The 20,771-nt window shown below is 40.9% G+C and overlaps 1 protein-coding gene, 1 non-coding gene and 1 pseudogene across 3 annotated transcripts in view; 1 reads left to right on the forward strand and 2 right to left on the reverse strand.

Moving 5' to 3' along the window:
- Positions 1 to 16,041, reverse strand: part of LOC139358609 (POTE ankyrin domain family member G-like) — a 30,341-nt gene extending 14,300 nt beyond the window's left edge. Inside the window, exons 1-7 of one of the 2 annotated variants that reach the window (XM_071079833.1) lie at positions 15,500 to 16,041; positions 15,113 to 15,238; positions 10,252 to 10,366; positions 9,919 to 10,092; positions 6,924 to 7,030; positions 5,456 to 5,593; positions 2,950 to 3,020 (exon numbers count right to left, since the gene is read on the reverse strand). In XM_071079833.1, coding sequence (XP_070935934.1) covers positions 2,950 to 3,020; positions 5,456 to 5,593; positions 6,924 to 7,030; positions 9,919 to 10,092; positions 10,252 to 10,366; positions 15,113 to 15,238; positions 15,500 to 15,936 — 1,168 coding nt within the window. In that variant the 5' untranslated portion in view covers positions 15,937 to 16,041. Of the gene's footprint in view, positions 1 to 2,949; positions 3,021 to 5,455; positions 5,594 to 6,923; positions 7,031 to 9,918; positions 10,093 to 10,251; positions 10,367 to 15,112; positions 15,326 to 15,475 lie in introns of both variants that reach the window. The other variant, XM_071079834.1, reaches the window with a different exon arrangement.
- On the reverse strand, positions 4,124 to 4,230 carry LOC139358990 (U6 spliceosomal RNA). The gene has a single exon (XR_011614489.1). It is a non-coding gene; the product is annotated as a U6 spliceosomal RNA (small nuclear RNA).
- A 3,835-nt stretch (positions 16,042 to 19,876) lies between the features above and the next one.
- On the forward strand, positions 19,877 to 20,376 carry LOC139358904 (cyclin-dependent kinase 2-associated protein 2 pseudogene; annotated as a pseudogene).
- The last annotated feature ends 395 nt before the right edge of the window (positions 20,377 to 20,771 follow it).

Raw genomic sequence — 20,771 nt, forward strand, 5'->3', positions numbered from 1 at the left:
TTAAATACTAGTGTACGACCTGGAAACCTGTAAATCATCTGACATTTCTCTCGGTCCCCCAAGCCCTTCTCATTCAATTATCACTAAATCATATGGACTATACCTCTCTTCTGCCTCTGCTTTATATTTCCACTGCCACTGGGAACATAAACTTTACAAAATGGCTTCTATTTAAAAGAAAACCGTCAACTACTAATGTTAGTTCTTACATGAAAAAATTAAGCAAAACAAATAAAAAGGCATAACACCATAAAAACAAAGACCAACATATTAAAATGAGTAACTGAGATTCCTAATTTTATTCCACCATGGATGGGTGAAAACCTTATAATACATTGATACTAGTCCAAGGATGTGTGACGGAAACTATAGCTGACTATTGCAAAAGCTTCCTTTGTCTCCTGGTTTCTTTCCATGGTAACCTTCCACCAATCCCAGGAAACTATAGGCCACAGTCCAAATTAAATCTGCCTTATGGTTTGTAAATAAAGTTTTATAGGAGCTCAGTCATGCCTGTTTGCTTACATAGAATCATGGTGGCTTTCACTCTACAACAGCAGACAACAGCAGGGGTAAGTAGTTATGACAGAGACCACATAGTCTAAAATATTTCCCGCCTGGTCCTTTACAGGAAAAGCTTGCTAACCCATTTTACACCATAATCAGAATGCCTTAATACTCAAATTTAATCTTGTGACTCCCCTGCTCCCATGTCTCCAATGAGCCCCTGCAGCAAACATTGTCGACTCCCTACCAATAGCCATTCCTTATTCTTTCTTGCAGAAGAAACACAAGTCTATTGGGATGTTTATTATCCCAATCTCCCTCCTCAGCCTCAGAAAGAGAAACGTTAATTCTAAGCTAATCACGTATTTGCATTCCCAGTGCCTGGTTTGGGAATGAGCAGGTAGTGTAACACAGCCAATGAAATGTTACAGGAAGCCCCTTGTGTGCTTCTAAGTTTTCTCCCTGTTTAGAAAACACAGGTGAAGAAAAGAAGCCCTTGAGATGTTGTGTTGTGAGAACAAGATGTTTGGAGCTGTTGCAGATTACCCGACCATGAAAGGAGACATGAATAAAACACTGTCGACAGCACAGAAAGAGGGACAAGAGGGATCCCTAGGATATCACTGAACAAACAAAACAACTCTGGTTCCTACTGTTTTCACAACTGTTCATCAGTATTTGCAGTCCAAAGCATTCTACCTGGTAAACTTCCCATGGCCCACAGGACGAAACCTACTCATTTCTGTAGTATTAAAAAGTCTGTCATAAACTTGCCTTACCCAAGTATTCACCTCATTCCCAACCTCTGGTATCTCACACTTTTGGTGCTAGCAAAAGTGAACTGCTCAGAAACCCTGCAAAGTTCACTCAAGCATCTTGTCTTTTGCACTTGCTGCCCTTCCTGCCAAACAGGCAATCTCCTTAGATGTTCCTTCTGGCCAACACACAATCTTGTTGCATGTTCCTTCTGTCAAACATTATTCCTCTGCTTTTTTACCTAGAAAAATTCTTCTCACTCTGCATGCTTCCCTTGAATCATACCTACTTTTTTTTTTTTTTACCAAAACTTTCATTCCTCATCACATATGTCTGGCACATAATCAATATATAATAAATTAAAAGCTTCCAATGGGCATCTAGCACACAGTAAGAACTGAATAAAGTAGTGAAATAAAAAAATAATGGCAATGATAATAACAAACTCCTGTCTGTATTTTTAATTGTGTTCTGTTGCATTAGAAAAATGGTTAGTATCTAAAAGACATTTGATAGTTATTTGTTAAGTGAAGTGAAAACATAAATGGAAATATTTTCTTTGTAAATTGTATTGAAAAAGCACAGAAATGAAATAGAGACCACTCTATTATGAGCACCTTAAGGATCAAAACTACATCTGCTCCGTCTTTATCTCCTGCAACTTATAAAACCAAACTTATAAAAGTTCTTTGATAAATTGATGGCTAAATTAAAGGTGTCCTCATACCGTTTGGGTTATACAATGTATTAGGTGTCCACAACCAGGTAGCATACTAGCATTTTTGTTATTGTGAAAGATTTTTCTAATTTTATTATAATCTCCTGAGCCTAGAGTTGAGAAATTTGTATATTTATTATGACAATCTTTTGGCAAATGGTAGCAGAGCATTTGTTCTAACAAAATTGCTGTTATCATGACAACTAACCAGCAGGTAGAAGAGCACATCTTGCTCCAACAAAGTAAATGTGTCTCTTTCCAACTTCAAATGAGGAGGAATGAAGTCAGTAATAGTGAGACCTTTTTGGGACAAGCATATGTAATGTAACTTTGCTTCAGCATTCTTTTGAGATCAAAAGTTCCTTACTTTTACTTTTTTATCTATGGTAGGACCACTCAGAGCAGGGGTCCTCAACTCCCATGCTACAGACCGGTAGCAGTCCATGGATTATTATGAACCACACCACACAGGAAGAGGTGAGCAGTAAGCAAACCAGGGAAGCTTCACCTGTACTTACAGCCAACCAATAATAATGGCTCATATTATTGCCTGAACTCTGCCCCTTCCTAGATCAGTGATAGCACTAGGTACTCATTGGAGCATGAACCCTGTTGTGAACTGCCCACCCGAGGGATCTAGGTTGTGTGCTTCCTATGAGAATCTAATGCCTGATGATCTGTCACTGTCTCATGTTGCCCCCAGATGAGACCATCTAGTTGCAGAAAAACAAGCTCAGAGTTTCCACAGATTCTACATGATGGTAAGTTGTATAATTATTTCATTATATATTACAATGTAATAATAATATAAATAAAGTAGCACAATAAATGTAACATGACTGAATAATCCTGAAACTATCCCCACCTTCCCCCAGCCCATAGAAAGACTGTCTTCCACAAAACCAGTCCCTGGTACCAAAAAGATCGGGGACAACTGACCTAAAGTAATTCACTATCACAAGTGTTACCTGGATTGCTGTTTTCAGAAGAGATTTTTAGCATCTGTTTTTCTTTGTAGTCAGAAAGTAATTGGCAAATTCTATGTATAAAAATGTAATAAACCAAATTACTATTTTAATACTGATGTAAAACACTTACCAAATATAAAATTCTTAGAGTATTTCAAACAATATCATAATATCAGAACTTAACAGTATTATCCCATCCACTTATGAGTACATTCTACAAACTTCTCTTGAAGCTTCTAAGAAGACAAAAATGTAGGGTGAAATGCTCATAAATTGAGAGCAGTGTGACCCAGTAAATTAGCTTGCATTAGCATGACATACTAGAAAGTGTTCCAACTCTGCTTAAGTCCTAGCTCCATAATGAACAGCTGCTATTTGTTCTTGGATGACTTGCTTATCTTCTTCAACAAAGTGAGGACTTTGCTGCCTTCTTTCACTAGGTTGTTACAAAGATTTAACAAGATAACATTTTTTAAATGCTCAGAGAAATAGTAAAGCAAAGGAATAATCTGTTCCTAAACATTATAACTAAAATTATCTTGGAATCCCAAATAAAACCCAATGCATATTTTGTTCATAGGTTCTAATATGCAAATGTTATAGTTTTCAGCAAATGTTATTAAGTCTTAATTTTGCTTCTTAGTTTTCCTGCTCCTTAGGGCTTATAATTCTGGGCATCTCAACTACGTCTTAGTTTGTAACTAAATTTACTCATAAATATCTCATTAAAGTAGATAATGTGAGTGTCCACTATTACGGAGTTGACCAATCACACCAAGGGCAGAAAAACCAATGGATGTTAAGACCTGGCTTGGACCAGTGATCCTTCTCTACCGACTCCAACTCTGAGCCAGCAGATGTTTCTTAGGATAATAGTTGATATTGATGTTCAATTCCAGCTGACATGGAGACCAAAACTCTACCTATATGTTTTTTAGTTTCCATGAAGAAGTTGTAAGTTGACATTCTCTAATTTTTGACATACACACTAACAACATATTTTGCACCAAACGCATTATTCAGCTCTGAATCACCTCATAGACCATCTTACATGACTATTTTTTTAGTGCAAATCACAATTTCAATATTTTGGTGGTACCCATTTTTTGCTTTGATTCACACTGTTTCCTTAGAGCTAGTCAGCAAATAGTCAAATGACCTTCCAGTGACTGACCAAACTATGGAATGCTTCAAAAATTTGTACTGCTTCCTTATGCAGAAGCCATGCTAATTTTCTCTGTATTGTTCCCATTTTAGGATATGTGCTGCGGAAGCAAGCACAAAGCCCTACTTTTACACATGATTAGTGATGAGTCATGCACAGGGCTTGGTTCTGTTAAGTCCAACTAACCTACTTGAGATTCTGAGAATTCTCTTCAATGGCTCCCTGTGAGGTAGAATTTGAAAATATTTTAAAATCTTGAGTTACAGATGAAAGTAGCTTGGACGATTTTCATTATCATGTAAAACAGATCACTCAAGGGCCGACCACAACTGGGAGTCACTGCTTGGAGAAGGTTCATATGGGACTTTCTACTGCCTAAGGTTCTATAGAGAATATAAAGGTGCCTCACAGTACAGATCTGATAGCAAAGAAGAAGAAACAAACACTGATCTCTTTCTGTCACATTATTTGAACCCCTCTGACCCTTTAGAACAAGCCTAATTAATATCTGCCAGAGAAAAGACCAACAACGGCCTCAAAGGATTTTGTACCATGAAGGTCTCAGCTAATTCTTGGCTAAGATGTGGTTTCCACATTAGGTTCTGAATATGGGGGCAAGTGTCAATTTGCTCACTTTGTCTGCAGATCAAGTCAGGATACCCAGCTGCCAGAGCAGGGTGCTGGTGCTTTGGGAACAATGGCTGAGCATAGAAGCATAGATATGGGAACTTAAAGACTTGAGGGATCTGAATCAGTAAGGGCATCTTGGTGTCAAAGGTCAACCATTACCAGGCAACAGGACCAGTTTGAGTGGCAACAACGCAGCAACAGAAACAAGGGAAACATCAAAATGACTGGAATGTCCTTTTTATTCTGCTCCTTTTGACTTGAAAAAAGGGACTGTCTTCCTTGTATTTAGTGAATCCCTTCAGTTATTGAAAAATTCAAGGAGTATGCAGGAAATAGTCTCCAGAAGACAGTACAAGGTTTTTTGTTAAGCTGGACATTTCAAGACCCAAATAACTAATCAGAAAAATGAAAGATATGACACTGTTTTTTAATCCCATCCATAGGTGTTATACTTGGATGAAATGAACAATGTTGGGGTCTCTAAATATCAAGGTCTTAAAAGTCCTGAGATAAAGAATCCTGTATCCATTGGTACTTCTAAATTGTCTTGCTTTTTTTCTGATTTCTGGCTGATGCAGGGGACTAACTGACTGCCACTCTAAAACTAGCTGAACGGCACTATGACATCTCACCTGATATGTAAGATGTTATTGTTATAATTATTTTAAACCTCAATTTAGCATTAACTCGCCTTTTAATGTAAACACTTACACATTATGATGACTAGAAACAGCATAGTCTCTGGCCGTCTGTTCAGATAGATCTTTAGAAGAGACATCAATATTTTGCTCGAGTAGAAGGCTGACTATACTTGCTGATCCACAACGTACAGCAAGTATCAGAGCATTTCTAAAATGACAGAGATAATTTCTCCCTTAGGAACTGTAATAAACTTATTTTAAAAGCTAATTTGATATACTTGATCAACTTAACATCTTGCCTGTCCATGCAGAATTAAAGATTTACATGCACTAAAACACACAAGCACTTGGGTGCTTAAGTGTTCATCTTTGTAAAATACCAACAAGGTTTAAAGGAAGGGACAACAAGGAAACCTCTTATCTCGGTGAGGTATTGGAAAGTAGAAGACATTAATTTAAAGTCTTTCAATGGGCAAAAAACAATGCTAGGGCCACTTATCTGAAGTGGACAAAGTTATAAGTGAAAATTTCCTTACAGCTTCCCTAGATTGATATGCTGTAATAGAAAATCAGCTAGAGGGTAAGATAAGTAAGACCTCTCTGCTTGCTGAAAGCAGTAATATTAATAATAATGGTAAGAATAGTCATAGGAGTTTCAGTTAATGATGCCAAGAAGCATGTGCTAGGCACTGAATTAAATGCCATATATATCTTCCTTACTTATGCACAATCAATTTGAAGGATATATTCTCCTACTTTTCATATATGACAACACATTTGGTGGTAAATAAGATTCCCAAGGTCACACACTTACCAAGTAAGAAAGCTAGGGATTAAACCCAGTCTTGTGTGAATTCAAAGCCTAGCTCTTTTCTCTTTATCACCCACCTACGGCTTGCCTTCATTAAAGGAAAAGTGTATCCACTTAAAACTATCTTCACTCCCTCTCTCCATACCAATTAAAAATAAAACCATCAAAATACACTGGAAATAAAAAAGGAAAAGCTGTTGGACCCACAGTATGTGGGAATAGCAATTAATTGTCAAGTAGGGATAATCTAACATTAATATTCTTCAAACAAGGCAACTTAAAGCAGAGTCATTGAATAGAAAAAAGGATTTTCAACTCCTATTTATGTTTCATGCAGCATATTTAGCAGAAAAGCATATAAGACACAGAGGTTAAAAACTACTAGAAAAGGTTAAGAAGTTCAATACTGGGTCATAAAGTAAACTAAAAGCTAAAGTTCACATTTCATAAAATTAACATGAAATCCCTTTAACTAACATAATCTCATCTAACCAAAAACATCATACAACAAATAACATCAGTCAATACAATAAGAGAAGATGAATCCTACTAAAACTGTTCTTCATGTTGCCCAGTCCAAATAATTGTTTTTCTACTTAACTGATTTGTGTTGATACTCATCACTATGTCCCAATAAGTATAATTTAATCTTACTAATTTATTATTTATGACTTGAGTGACTGCTATCAATCTCGAACAACACACAGATTAAAAGAAATAACTATACCTTCCACATCTGTCACGTGCACTTAAATTAGCTTTTTTCTTGATTAAAAATTTCACCACTTGCTGTTTTTGTCCATGAACACCAAGCAAAAGTGGTGTGAGGCCATGCTGTAAAACAATATAAAACAAAAACAATATGTAATTCAAAAAATTACCTATTTCTCAGCTGAACTGGAAACTTTATATAAGATCCCGTGGACTTACACTCATAGAAAGTAAATCAAATGTAGCTGCTTCCATCTTACTTTTCTGTGCTTTCCCACATGCTGCTGCTTCCCTTGGAAACACCCCTTCGCTGCCTGACCACATCAACTCTGATCATCTCAAAAACTCACTTTCAACATTTACTGCTTCTAAGACTCTTTGCTTCTAACCCAGTATTTGGCATGGCACTTTTGGATGACGATTTTTTTTCCATTTAAACAAAGAGCTTCTTGAGGACAGGGGATGTATCTTTTATCTCTATATTATCCAACCCTAAGACAAAATTCTTGTGTATAAAGCAAGAATTTGAATGTAAAATATTTCTTTAGTTTCACATGTTTTACCAAAAGTTCAAGCTCCAATGTGCAATAAAAATTGCTATTAATACTCCTACTGCCCATTCGAAGAATTTTTCCATTCATTCATTTAAAATATATTTGTATTTACTTTTTCCAGATTGTTAACTAAATCATCAGTTCATAGGATTACTGAAACTAACAGAATTCCCGTCTGTATTCTTAATAACTCCATGGTTTTTAGTGTTTAAACCTGCCATCTTGATTATGTCAAAGCTCTGCAAACATAAGAGACATAATGGATAGTCCACAATACAGCTTCAATTGATTAAAAAAAAGGTTTAGAATTTGCTACAATTCTAATTGAGAAAACTCTGCTCTTAACAATGACTTACTGACCTAAGCACTTGAATATCTGAACAAAGAGACACAAAATCCTGAGAGGGCCATTCTCTACTTAATGAAAGACTACTCACTGCAAATTTCTAAAGACCTTCTGAATGGCAGGGAATAACTGAAGGTATAAAGGAAAAGGTATTATTCCGTAAGCTGATAGTGCCAATAATATTCATTTTAATGTCTCATCCACATATAAAAGTCAGACTTGGCCAGGAATGGGGCTCACACCTGTAATCCTAGCATTTTGGGAGGCTGAGGTGGGTGATTCACTTGAGCCCAGGAGTTCAAGGTCAGCCTGAAAAACATGACATTAACCTCATCTCTACTAAAAAACAAACAAACAAAAAACAACAACAACAACAAAAAACTGAGATTGGAGAACCACCTGAGCTTGGGGAGGTCAAGGCTGTGGTAAGCTGTGATCACACCACTGCACTATAGCCTGGGGAACAGATTGAGACCCCATCTCAAAAACAAACCAAAAAAAAGTTAGATTAATGTTATTGGAAAGGAAAGATTTAAAGGAATTAGCACATATCCAACTCCAACTCTTCTAGAAATATCTTAAGTTTCTGAGACATAAGAATTTACATATTACACTTATGTATTCATGGTTCTTAAGCAGAAGTGTATCCAGATTTTGAGAAATTTGTTGTTGTTGTTGTTAGAGACAGGGTCTCATTATGTTGACCAGGCTAGACTCGAACTCCTGAGCTCAAGCAATCCTCCCACCTCAGACTCCCCAGCAGCTGGGACTACAGCCATGCAACACCATGCCTGGCTTCAAGGAAACATTTTTAAGTGTACATATTAGACTTACTCTATCAAAATCTTCAGGGGAAAGCCTAGACTTGTGGATTATTTAAAAATTTTCCTGAGGTAACTGGAATGCACAACTCTAGCTGGAAGCTAGTGCAATAGATGATTACTTCAGTCTCAGCGCTCATCCACATAACCAATTCCCTTTATCATTTGAGGATTTGGCCAAAAAGAGGAAAGAGTAGGAGAGACACTCATTTGCTGAAAATATCACGTAATTTTCCCCGGTAAGAGTAGAACAAGGTCTAGTAAACTCAAAATCCAACCTGATCTTGCTCCTTATAAGCCCCTTATCACCCACCTTCCCATCAAGATATTCTAGAGTTGAAAGCAGAGTTGAGACTCCAATTGGCCATTTTTACCAGAATAGGACACTAAGTCAGTTAATTACTTGTCGTTCCCTCTGCTCAAGTGTTTCCCACTACATTACCACCTATTCACTGCCTATCTGGATCCTCAGAGGCTTCCTGAAATTGATCTCTAAGCAGTTTACAACCCACTAACTCCCTATCCCAAACTGAAAACTGTCATTCTCTAAAATTGAAAAGAACCTTGTCTCACCATACAAAGGAAACAAATGAATGATCAACAGCAACACACACACACACGTGCAGAGACACACACACACACAGAAAACCTCTTCATGGTCTTTCCCTCCATTACCTAATTTCCAAATTGGCCTTGATATTTCTGATTGCTGTCTTTTTCCCTTTCCGCTTCTGCCTCATGTGCAATCAGAAATATCTTAAGACTTGTCACTGAGAAAAAGACTTGTCACTGAGAAATCCATCACCTCATATCTATTACTGTTTTTTGTTTTTTTTTGTTTTTTTTGCGGGGGGGGGGAACTTGCCAAAGGGGCAGGATTACTATTCACTGAACTCTGTTTGAGTTTTCTTGGAGTTTTAATGTAAAACCTATTTCCAGGGCAAATTTTGTCATTTTACATTTATTAGGGGAAAAAAAACCTGGCATGAAAAAAAAACAAAGTATTACCTTTTACAAATTCAGTGTTTTTTAAAAAAACATAAACCACAAGAGCATTTAAAAAAAAACTGTACCCTCGAATGCTTCTTTAAAAGTAACAATATTTAAAACAAAGTCTTAGATAATTAACTCATTTCAAAATATTTTCATTCAGGTTATGCTTGAGCTTCCAAATATGGAAAACTGGCCCTTACCCAGGTCAACGTTAAAATGAATGCCTGGCCCTTACCCAGGTCAATGTTAAAATGAATGCATTTTAGTATTTTGAAGATGAAATTGGTAGACCTATACCTTGTTTTTTGATTCAATATCAGCACCGTATAAGAGCAGTGCTTTCGCCATTAATTTATCTTCATTGTAGATAGCATAGTGTAGAGCAGTATTTCCATACTCATCTGGAATATTTGGATCAGTGCCATGTTCCAGCAACATTAATGCACATTCATCTTCTTGGCATTGTACAGCCTGTCAGTATTAGACCAAAAATAAATTATAAGTCCTGAGAATTAAAACTAACATTCCACAGCTTTCACCAACTAGTTCCATTTAAATGAGAAAACTCATTTTTATGCTATGTATTGAAATCAAAGCCATCTCATGCTGATATAGTTGACTACTGCATACCTTGATCAGAGCTGTCCTCTTTTTGTTGTCAAGGATATCAAGTTGACATCGTCTGTCCAGCAGGAGTTTTACTATTTCTGAATTCCCATTGGCAGAGGCCAGATGTAGAGCAGTCCTATGAGAGTGAGAAGACTTTTTAGGAAATTGTAGTGCACGATCTACAGCTACATCAATGATTCATGCAATAGCAAACACAGAATAGCCTGCTATTACTCTGCCTTCAAAACAAACTTAATTTCCCTTTGAAGAAAGCACACTACTTATTACCTCATGACTCACTGTATGAATGAAAGAGCAGCCTATTTGAATAGGAAGAGCAGAGCCCTTGAATGGCATTCAACGTGGGCTGGAATCCTACTTGAAGCTCTGATGCTTCCCAGCTGTTGCTTACCTTTTTTGGCTCTCAATTTCCTCATCAATAAAATGGGAATGAAAAGAGTAGATTTCTCAGAGGAAACCACAGTAATGCTTAAATAAGACTCTACACGAAAGATATAGAATAGTTCCTAACACAAATAACAGCTCAGTAATTGTAAGATATTATAATTTTTACTAATACCACTAAAGACAACATTTGAATTCAGTGAGATGATACAATTATACCTACACTTTCAGGTATGTTTTAAAGATTACAGGTAACGATGTATTTTAGTGATTCTAAGATGATCATTGTCTCTATGTTTCACCATTTCTCACACTGAAATACCACTTATAATTCATGATTTACTATAACTATAATTGGCAGCATTTAAATAATTCTCTTATTGAGACATACAATAATGGGGCATCATACAATCCCTGGTGCCTTACATTAAGTAGAATATGTTACAATATAACACGTCTGGGGCGGTTCCAGTCAGATGACTAGCATTTAGATAAATTTTAGTTCTTAAAAGAAGTATGCAATAAGAGGGCTGAGGTGAAAACACAAACAAATTTCTAAAATAATCTATTTCTTACTTTGGTTTTCAAAAACTTTAAGCCAAAGAAAGCTTGAAATTCAAATGAATGGCATGGGCTCATTTTTATCAGTACTTAGATTTGGCCGGGCGCGGTGGCTCAAGCCTGTAATCCCAGCACTTTGGGAGGCCGAGACGGGCGGATCACGAGGTCAGGAGATCGAGAGACCATCCCGGCTAACACGGTGAAACCCCGTCTCTACTAAAAAATACAAAAAAAAAAAAAAAAAAAAAAAAAAAAAACTAGCGGGGCGAGGTGGCGGGCGCCTGTAGTTCCAGCTACTCGGGAGGCTGAGGCAGGAGAATGGTGTAAACCCGGGAGGCGGAGCTTGCAGTGAGCTGAGATCCGGCCACTGCACTCCAGCCTGGGTGACAGAGCAAGACTCCGTCTCAAAAAAAAACAAAAACAAAAACAAAAACAAAAAAAACCACTTAGATTTATACAATGTATGTACATTAGATATTTCCAATCATTCATATTAGGATTTAAGACTGTTATAATTCTTCTCCTTTTAAAATGAATTTATGAAACTATTTGTGGAGCTTTTTTTCAACGTTTACTTTCAGGGGTACAGGTGCAGGATGTGCAGGTTTGTTACATAGGTAAAAACGTGTCAAGGGGGTTGGTTTTACAAATTATTTCATTACCCAGGTGTTAAGCCCAGTACCCATTAGTTCTATTTGCTGCTTCTTTCCCTCCTCCCACCCTCCACCCTCTGATAGGCCCCAGTGTGTGTCGCTTCCCTCTAGGTGTCCGTGCGTTCTCATCATTTAGCTCCCACCTATAAGTGAGACCGTGCGGTATTTGGTTTTCTGTTCCTGTGTTAGTTTGCTAAGGATAATGGCCTTCAACACCATCCGTGTCCCTGCAAAGGACATGCTCTCGTTCTTTCTTTTATGACTGCATAGTATTCCATGCTGTTTGTGTACCACATTTTAGTTCTTTAAAGTACTAAAACAGTCTTTACTCAAGACTTATACATTTTCAGAAGGGTAGTTGAGGGTTATCTTTTACTATTGTCTACCTTCAGAAATGCTTTTGTTTGAAAGGAGGGAAGAAAAGTTTCAATTGAGATTACCTCCTAATGCCCCAATTTTAAATCTCTCAACTTGCTCAGGCCCAGCAGGTAAATATGAAGTTTTCAAAGACGGAAGGATCCTGAGAGATGGTAGAATATGCCTTCCACATAATAGGTGTCTGGCTTATGTTTGATGACTAAACGGATTGAAAGAATGCATAAACACAGCTTGGGAGTTCAATATTTTTAAAGAATGCTCCTGTTGAGTAGAGCAATACATTTACAATAGTAATGGTCATTTATATTTGCTATTTTAGTTTTCATAAATATATAACTAAAATAAAATAATTAATTCATACCTTTTACACATGTTTATATATATAATGAAAAGATAATTTTATAATAAAATGTATATACAATAAAATCTACAGGAACAGGTAAACAGAATCCCTCTACTTCTCAAGAGGGTAAAAGTTCACAGAAGATAGCTATCCACAGGAATAAAAATAAATAATAAAATGTGAGAAATTATTTGTATCTATGCAAGTAGCATATTTCTTCTCTTCCCAAGGATTATTTCATTACTAGTGAAATTTAACTAAAACTTTTCAGATATTCATTGCAGAAATCACAGATAAAGGGAAGAACTTCACTTACAAATCCCCAGAAATAAGTTTGATTATGTTTTCTACATGTTTTCAGGTAACACAAGAGCAGATTCTGTTTGTGTAGGTGTATAACAAACTGATTTTTTCCTCACTTGATATAGCAAAGCACATCTTTGCACAACATATCTCTGTATCTACTGACACCTTCAATGGTTACATGTTATTCCATCCTATGGATGCACTGAAATTTTTTCATAAAATCTTTATGTGAGCTCTTCTCAATACACTGCTATTTTAAGCAATACTAAGAAAAACATATGTGTCTATTTCATATAGATATTTCAGTATAATAGAGTTGATAGGTAAAAGGCATACACATTTTTAACGTGGTTCTTATCATCGAAGTGTGTTAGAAAAGTTGCAACAGCTTAAACTTTCAGCAACTACATAAATACCACTGTTCTTCACCCTCACAAACTTGGTGGATAGAAGACAGTATTTCATTCCTTTATTTATTTTTATTATTAATTTATTTATTTATTTTTGAGATGAAGTCTCATTCCATGATCCAGGCGGGAGTGTAGTGGTGCAATCTCAGTTCACTGCAACCTCCACCTCCCTGGTTCAAGCAATTCTCCTGCCTCAGCCTCCTGAGTAGCTGGGATTGCAGGTGCATGCCACCATGCCTGGCTAATTTTTTGTATTTTTTAGTAGAGACGGGGTTTCACCATGCTGGCCAGGCTAGTCTCAAATTCTTGACCTCGTTATCCACCTGCCTTGGCCTTCCAAAGTGCTGGGATTACAGACGTGAGCCACCGCGGCCGGCCTTTCATTCCTCTTCTAACTTCAATAGAAAACAGTATTTCATTCCTCTTCTAACTTAAGTTCCTTCTCTTACCAGGAACACTACGTTTTCCTATGTGCACAGGTCACTGGTAGATATGCAAAAAAGTACCTTGCCCAATCTTAAATTGAGCTTATTTTATTATATCTGCATATATATGCTTGGTTCAGTGGCTCAGGCTTGTAATCTCAGCACTTTGGGAGGCTGAGGCGGGTAGATCACAAGGATAGGAGTTCAAGACCAACCTGGCCAAGATGGTGAAATTCTGCCTCTATTGAAAATACAAAAAATTAGCCGGGTGTGGTGGCGGGCACCTGTAATCCTAGCTACTCAATAGGCTGAGGCAGAGAATTGCTCGAACCCGGGAGGCGGAGGTTGTAGTGAGCTGATATTGCGCCACTGAACTCCAGCCTGGGCAACAGAGTGAGATTCTGTCCCAGAAAAATAAATAAATAAATAAATAGTTGCATATATAAATAGGCTTTTGTGTTTTCTTCTGGTATTTTTCTCCTTTTGTATATTTAAAAATTTTAATCTATACTCCAGGAACTTACTTTTGTGACATAAAAATCTAGCTAGTTTTCTCCAAACAGCATGCATTTCATTTATTAATGATTAATCTTGCTTTATCAATATGAAACATCACCATTATCAAGTGCTAAATTCTTACATATATTTGGGTATTTCTGGATTTCCTATTCTGTTCTATTCATTGATATTTTTTCAGTTGTTAGTAAACAATTTGTGGAAATAACACATTCACATTTTGATATCTGGAAAAGCAAGTCTTTTTCCATTCTGTTACTAAAAATTAACTTATTACAGCAATAAAATACAGGATGTGCAGTGTAAAAATGCTAAAACTTTGCTATTTTTATTTGGCTTACGTAAAAGTGATAAACACAGAAAAAGCTCACATCTTAAGAAAAACGAATCTTCCTATTCAAGGACACAAACCATCTTCTCATTTCAGTTTCCTTGTAAGGTTCCTCAGTAAAGGACATATTTACATAGGGTACATTGATATAAAATCCATATTGGATTTTATTTGAAAAATATTTAGCCCAGAAGTTGATATATTATGGGACTTAGTTCTCAATATACACCTTTCTATAATGTATAGAACATTGTTTTAAAATGTGTACATTAAAAATAATCTGCTGCATCGACTTGATTTTGCGAGTTAAGTCACTTTCATACAGTCTATTAGTGTTCTATAAGGGAAATTATAATCGGATAGGAAATCAGCTAAAGTTTTGTTTCTGTGTTGTTGTTCATAAAGGGCCTGTGCCCTGACCTCTCTGAGGTTTCCACACCCAGGGTGGTGTGGGGCCTGCGGAGGAACAGAAAGCCAGGACCCCGATCCCTCCAGGAGGGTATGCCCCCATCATCCCCCCACGTCCCGCCTCCTCCCAGCCCAGGCCCGGTTACCTCTTTTGTTTGTCCGTCTTGTTCACGTCAGTGTCCCTGAGCATGACGATGAGATCCTTTCTGGGGACTTTACCCCACCAGGCAGCTCTGTGGAGCTTGTCCAGATCTTCTCCAGGGACGTGGTACCTGGGCTCCATGAAGGCGCTGTCGTCGTAGTCTTCCCAAGCTTCCACGTTGCTCTCCCCACGCCCCTTGCAGCTGGGGACGTGGTACCTGGGCTCCATGAAGGCGCTGTCATCGTAGTCTTCCCAAGCTTCCACGTTGCTCTCCCCGCGCCCCTTGCAGCTGGGGACGTGGTACCTGGGCTCCATGAAGGCACTGTCGTGGTAGTCTTCCCAAGCTTCCACGTTGCTCTCCCCGCGCCCCTTGCAGCGGGGGACGTGGTACCTGGGCTCCATGAAGGCGCTGTCGTCGTAGTCTTCCCAAGCTTCCACCTTGCTCTCCCCGCGCCCCTTGCAGCGGGGGAAGCAGTGGCAGCACCACTTGGCCATCTTGCTCCTAAGTGTCTTCATAGCAGAGGCATGGTGGTCCCCAGAAGTGCCCACGTTGCTCTTGCCGCTCCTCCTGCAGCAGGGGAAGCAGTGGCAGCACCACTTGGCCATCTTGCTTCTAAGTGTCTTCATAGCGGAGTCGCCCTGGTCTCCAGAAGCACCCACGTTGCTCTTGCCGCTCGCCCTGCAGCAGGGGAAGCAGTGGTGGCACCACTTGCCCATCTTGCTCCTGAGACCAAATGGCTTCTTCACAGCGGAGGCAGCGGGTATTGAAGAAACCTCAGCCACCATCTGCTTTGAACAGCCAGGGGAGGCCGGTAGTCGCGAGCACATCGCCTCTACCAACCAGTTTCACCAACTAGCAGGAAATTCTGGGTTTCCGATCTGTTTGAAGAGAAAGGTCAATCCCAGCCAAAACCTGCCAACCCCAGCAGGGGAGCCCAGCCCACCCCACCCGGGAAAACGCACACCCAGCCGGGGAAAGCCCACGCCCACCCGGGGTGATCCCACGCCCCCCCCCCCCCAGGAAGGGCCAACCCCCGCCCCGCCCCGCCCAAAGGAAACACCCAACCCAGCCAAGGGAATGCCAAGCCCAGCAGCGAAAAGGTCAAGCCCAGCAAAAGAACGCGATGGAGGAAACGTCAATCCAAGCGAGAAACACCGGGCAAAGCGATTAACGCCGAGCCAAGCGAGGAACGCCAAGCCAAGCCAGGAACGCAGAGCCAGGCCTAGCAGTTACAGGCAAGCCAAGCCGTTACGCGGGTGCGCGTGCGGTGTGCGCGCCTCAGGCGGCGTCATTGCACGTGGCACAGACAGTGGCCAATGTGTGCAACCTGCGCACAAGTCTTGGTGCCACGAATATCAGTGACAGCCTTGCGTTCCCGGCAAACTTCGTGGGAATTGGCCGAGCCTTCAGGCTATGGAGGAGAAGCCTCTGGTTGGAAAAAGCCTCTTGAAGCAGGACAGGGGCTAGAGCGCCTGGAACTGGAGGATGCTGACAGGCTCCTCTGAGGAAAGCCCGCAAGACCCTCGTGGCGGTGCTGTTGCCGGTGGCCACGGCTGCCGCTCAGAGCTCGGGCTTCTTTCTTATATTTGTTTTGGTTTTATTTTGCTACTATTTTCTACTTTCTTGATGTGATAGCTGAAATTTTATTTGAGAAATTTCTACTTTTCCGTCATACACATTTAGTGAAACACATTTTCCTGCCAGCACTGGCTTTACCTGTGTTGAATCAAGTGTGATATGTCGTATTTTTATTCAGTTTAATATATTTAATAGTTTCCCTTGAGACGTTTCCCTTAGGAGTGTGCTTGCTGTTTAGCGCTATTCACAATAGCAAAGACATGGAATCAATCCAAATGTCCATCAATGATAGACTGGATGAAGAAAATGTGGTACACATACAACATGGAATACTATGCAGCCATAAAAAAAGAATGAGATCATGTCCTTTGCAGGGACATGGATGGAACAGGAAGCCATTATCCTCAGGAAACTAATGCAGAAACAGAAAGCGAAACACCTAATGTTCTCCCTTATAGTAGGACCTGAACAATGAGAGCACATGGACACAGGGAAGGAAACAACACACAATGGGGCCCCTGGATGGGGGCGGGAGAGGGAGAGAATCAGGAAAAATAGTTAATGCGTGCTGGGTTTAATGCCAAGGCAATGGGTTGATATGTATAGCAAACCACCATGGCACAAATTTACCTGTGTAACAAACCTGCACATCCTGCACATGTACCCCAGAACTTAAAATAAAATAAATAAAAATGTAAAAAAGAAAAAAACCAACAAAACTAAAATGTGTGCTGTTTATCTTTCAAGTATTTAAGATTTTGCTGTTATCTTACTTTTTTATTTTGAATTGGATGCCATTTTGGCTGGAGGATACATTCTACATGATTTCAGTTCTTTTAAAACTCTAATGTTTGTTAAAATGCAGGACACAGACCATCTTGGTTTATGTTCTGTGGGTACCTAAATGTTCTGCTGTATTCTGATGCTAGGGGGTGGAGGAGCAGGGGTTTTTGTTGTTTCGTTTTGTTTTGTTTTTTTGAGGCAGAGTGTCGCTCATTTTGCCCAGGGTGGAATGCAATGGCCTGATCTCGGCTCACTGTAACCTTCGCCTCCCGGGTTCAAGCGATTCTCCTGCCTCAACCTCCCCAGTAGCTGGGATTACAAGCACCCGCCACCACACCCGGCTAATTCTAGTATTTTTAGTAGAGGCAGGGTTTTGCCATATTGGCCAGGCTGGTCTCCAACTCCTGACCTCAGGTGATGCACACGCCTTGGCCTCCCAAAGTGGTGGGATTACAGGCCTGAGCCTCCGCACCCAGCCAAGGGTGGAGTACTTTATAAATGCCAGTGAGTGGCAGCCGCCAACATCAGTAGCTGCTGACACTGCTAGCGACTGGGGCGGACAGCGGCCAGAGCCGGAACCCAGGCTTCCTGCCACCTGTGCGTGCGGCGCACACCTGGAAGCTGTCCTCCCACAGCCTACACCGGGGGGCACAGCAAAGCTGGGACTCATGTTTGAAGGAAGGAAAAAAATCGAACGCGTAACCCAGCACTGTTCTTTCCAGATCCATCCCGCTGGCCCTCTTGTTTCCCACGTTTTTGAAAACTGGCTACTCTGACCTCAGATCCCTAAATCGCAGCCACTGAGACCTGGCTCTCAGAAGCCAAAGCCCTGGCACTTTCCAGGCTGAGCAGGAGGAGGTGAAGGCAGACTGGAGGCTGGTCCAAGACAGCTGAGGGCTGACCATAGGGGGTCATGCAGAGGCCACCACTGGGGCCGCTACACGTGACATGGGATTTGGGCCATTGGGTAGAAGGCGTGGAGATGGGGCACTGCCAGCGGAGCCAGGGAGGAAAGAGAACACTCTCCAAATTGTCTTCCAGGGTTTCCATGAGCATTTTATTAACTCAGAATCTGTCAGGAATAATACTAGGGAGTTACCTTTCCCTGAAGATGGCTCTTGTCAGAGTAGTGAGATAGGTGTGGGGGGGGGGTAGGGGGGAGGAAGAGGAATGTGAGGCTCAGTTTACACATATTAAGATCAGCAATGGTGTGCCGCTGGCAGGAGCAGAGCGAGCCTGGAGATTTGGGTGGCTGCAGTTGGTAAGTGGTTGCAATCCAGAGAGTGGGACTGAGATCCTCTCTTGTCATGTTAGCATCCCGTTTCCTGGGCGCGGCTCTGACATCCTGCAGGTGGTCATTTCACTCATGGAGGCTTTGTCTCTCTTCCATCACCCCAGACTCAGCTTCACACTCCAGGGCTGCACACCATCAGCCACCGTCATGTTAACCCCTTCCCAGGTCAATGTGTCCCTCACCTGGAGCCCAATCTGCTGGACAGCCTTGCACCATCCATTTTCGGGGTGGTGGGCAACCTGGTGGCCATCGTGCTGCTGTGCAAGTCGCGCGAGGAGCAGAAGGAGACCGCCTTCTACACACTGGTATGCGGCTGGCCACCAACGACCTGTTGTTCACTTTGCTGGTGAGCCAGGTGACCGTCGCCATGTACATGAAGGGCGGGTGACCTGGGGCCAGCCCCTGTGCCAGTACAGCATCTTCATCCTGCTCTTCTTCAGCCAGCCCGGCCTCAGCATCATCTGCACCCTGATATCTATACAGGTAATTTGTGTTCGACATTCTCAGAGGAGTTTCATAAGCTTTATGTTTTATCTGGGTTATAAACAGAGTCCTCAAATGCGTAAAAAAGAAATCATACCAGGATTGAATTTCAGCAGGAATAAGTTTATTTTACCTATTCAAAATTAAAATACTTTTGTTTTGCTTGATAATGTTTTTGTTAAAGATACATTTTTGAAAAAAATTTAGGTAAATATTTAATAATGTCCCCTTTTCTATCCCAAGAAGTAATTTCATAGTTTACTTAAATTTTTTTAACAAAAGTGTAGCATAGATTTCTTAAAAAAATAATGCATATTTTAACTCAATAAATCCAAAATACTGTGGCAACATGTAATCAATGTAAAAATTACTAGAGATAGTTTGCATTCTTTTTTCTTATGAAATCTTTGAAATCCATTGTGTATTTTACATTTTAGTACGTCTCAACTCAAATGTGAAATTTTCATCGAGAATATCTGAACTGTATTTAGATTAATAAAAACGGCAGTTAAAAAATTTAACATAGATTTAGTACGGGGTGTGCAGCCAGCTTGCAAATCAGATCTCGGCTGAGCGGCCAGGCAGCCAACCCCCGAGGAGCGGCCTTCTGGCTCCGCAGTGCCCAGAAGTTGAGGATGTTCTACAGATCCATCATGCCTGCCCCCAGCAGCACCCCCGGCTCCAGCACCCCTGGGCCGGGCACCCCGGTCCCTACAGGAAGCGTCCTGTCGCCGTCGGGTTCAGTGCCAGGAGCCGCTGTCCCTTTCAGACCGCTGTTTAACGACTTTGGACCGCCTTCCATGGGCTGCGTGCAGGCCATGAAACCACCTGGCGCCCAGGGCTGCCAGAGCACCCACACGGAACTGCTGTCGGTCACAGGGGAGATGGGCAAAGGGATCCGGACCACCTTCGCTGGCAGCAAGAGCACCACGGAGCGCCTGAAGAGAGGGATCATCCATCCCTAGTCAGAGTGCCTGGCGGAGACACAGAGGAACCCACACACTTAACAGGAAGCTCCTAAGCCTCTGTGTCTGGACTTTTCCCGGCCACTCCAGAGCACCTGCTTCTCCCTGGCCCTCATCCCTAGTTGCACTAACCATCCTGGGCTTCCTGGGTCCTGTGTCCCTTGATGGTGGCCTCAGGAACCAAGGGGTGGCTCTCACTGCAGGTGGCAGCACTAACGATCCTCCCTTCCCCCCACCCCACTCCGCCAAAGCAACAAGAGTTAGCAGCGAGGTCCCCGTGAGTCCCACCCATGACCTACCCACAGTGTTGCCCACTGGAACTTTCTGTGGGCCCCACCACTCAGCCCTTCCCAGCACTTCTCCCACATGCCCCCAGCCTCCTTCTCCCTCAGCACGTCTCAGGCCTCAGGCCTGACACTTCCCTGCCTTGTGTCTTTTGCTAAATATGACCTTTCTACATTAATAAAAGATGATTTGGAGTTGTGCTCTCTAAAAAAAGTTTAATATAAAAGAGAAATAAAAGAAAATTTAGCAAAGGAATATATCGATGAATATTTAA

Source organism: Macaca nemestrina, chromosome 15 (genome assembly GCF_043159975.1).
Source record: "Macaca nemestrina isolate mMacNem1 chromosome 15, mMacNem.hap1, whole genome shotgun sequence".
Taxonomy (NCBI): domain Eukaryota; kingdom Metazoa; phylum Chordata; class Mammalia; order Primates; family Cercopithecidae; genus Macaca; species Macaca nemestrina.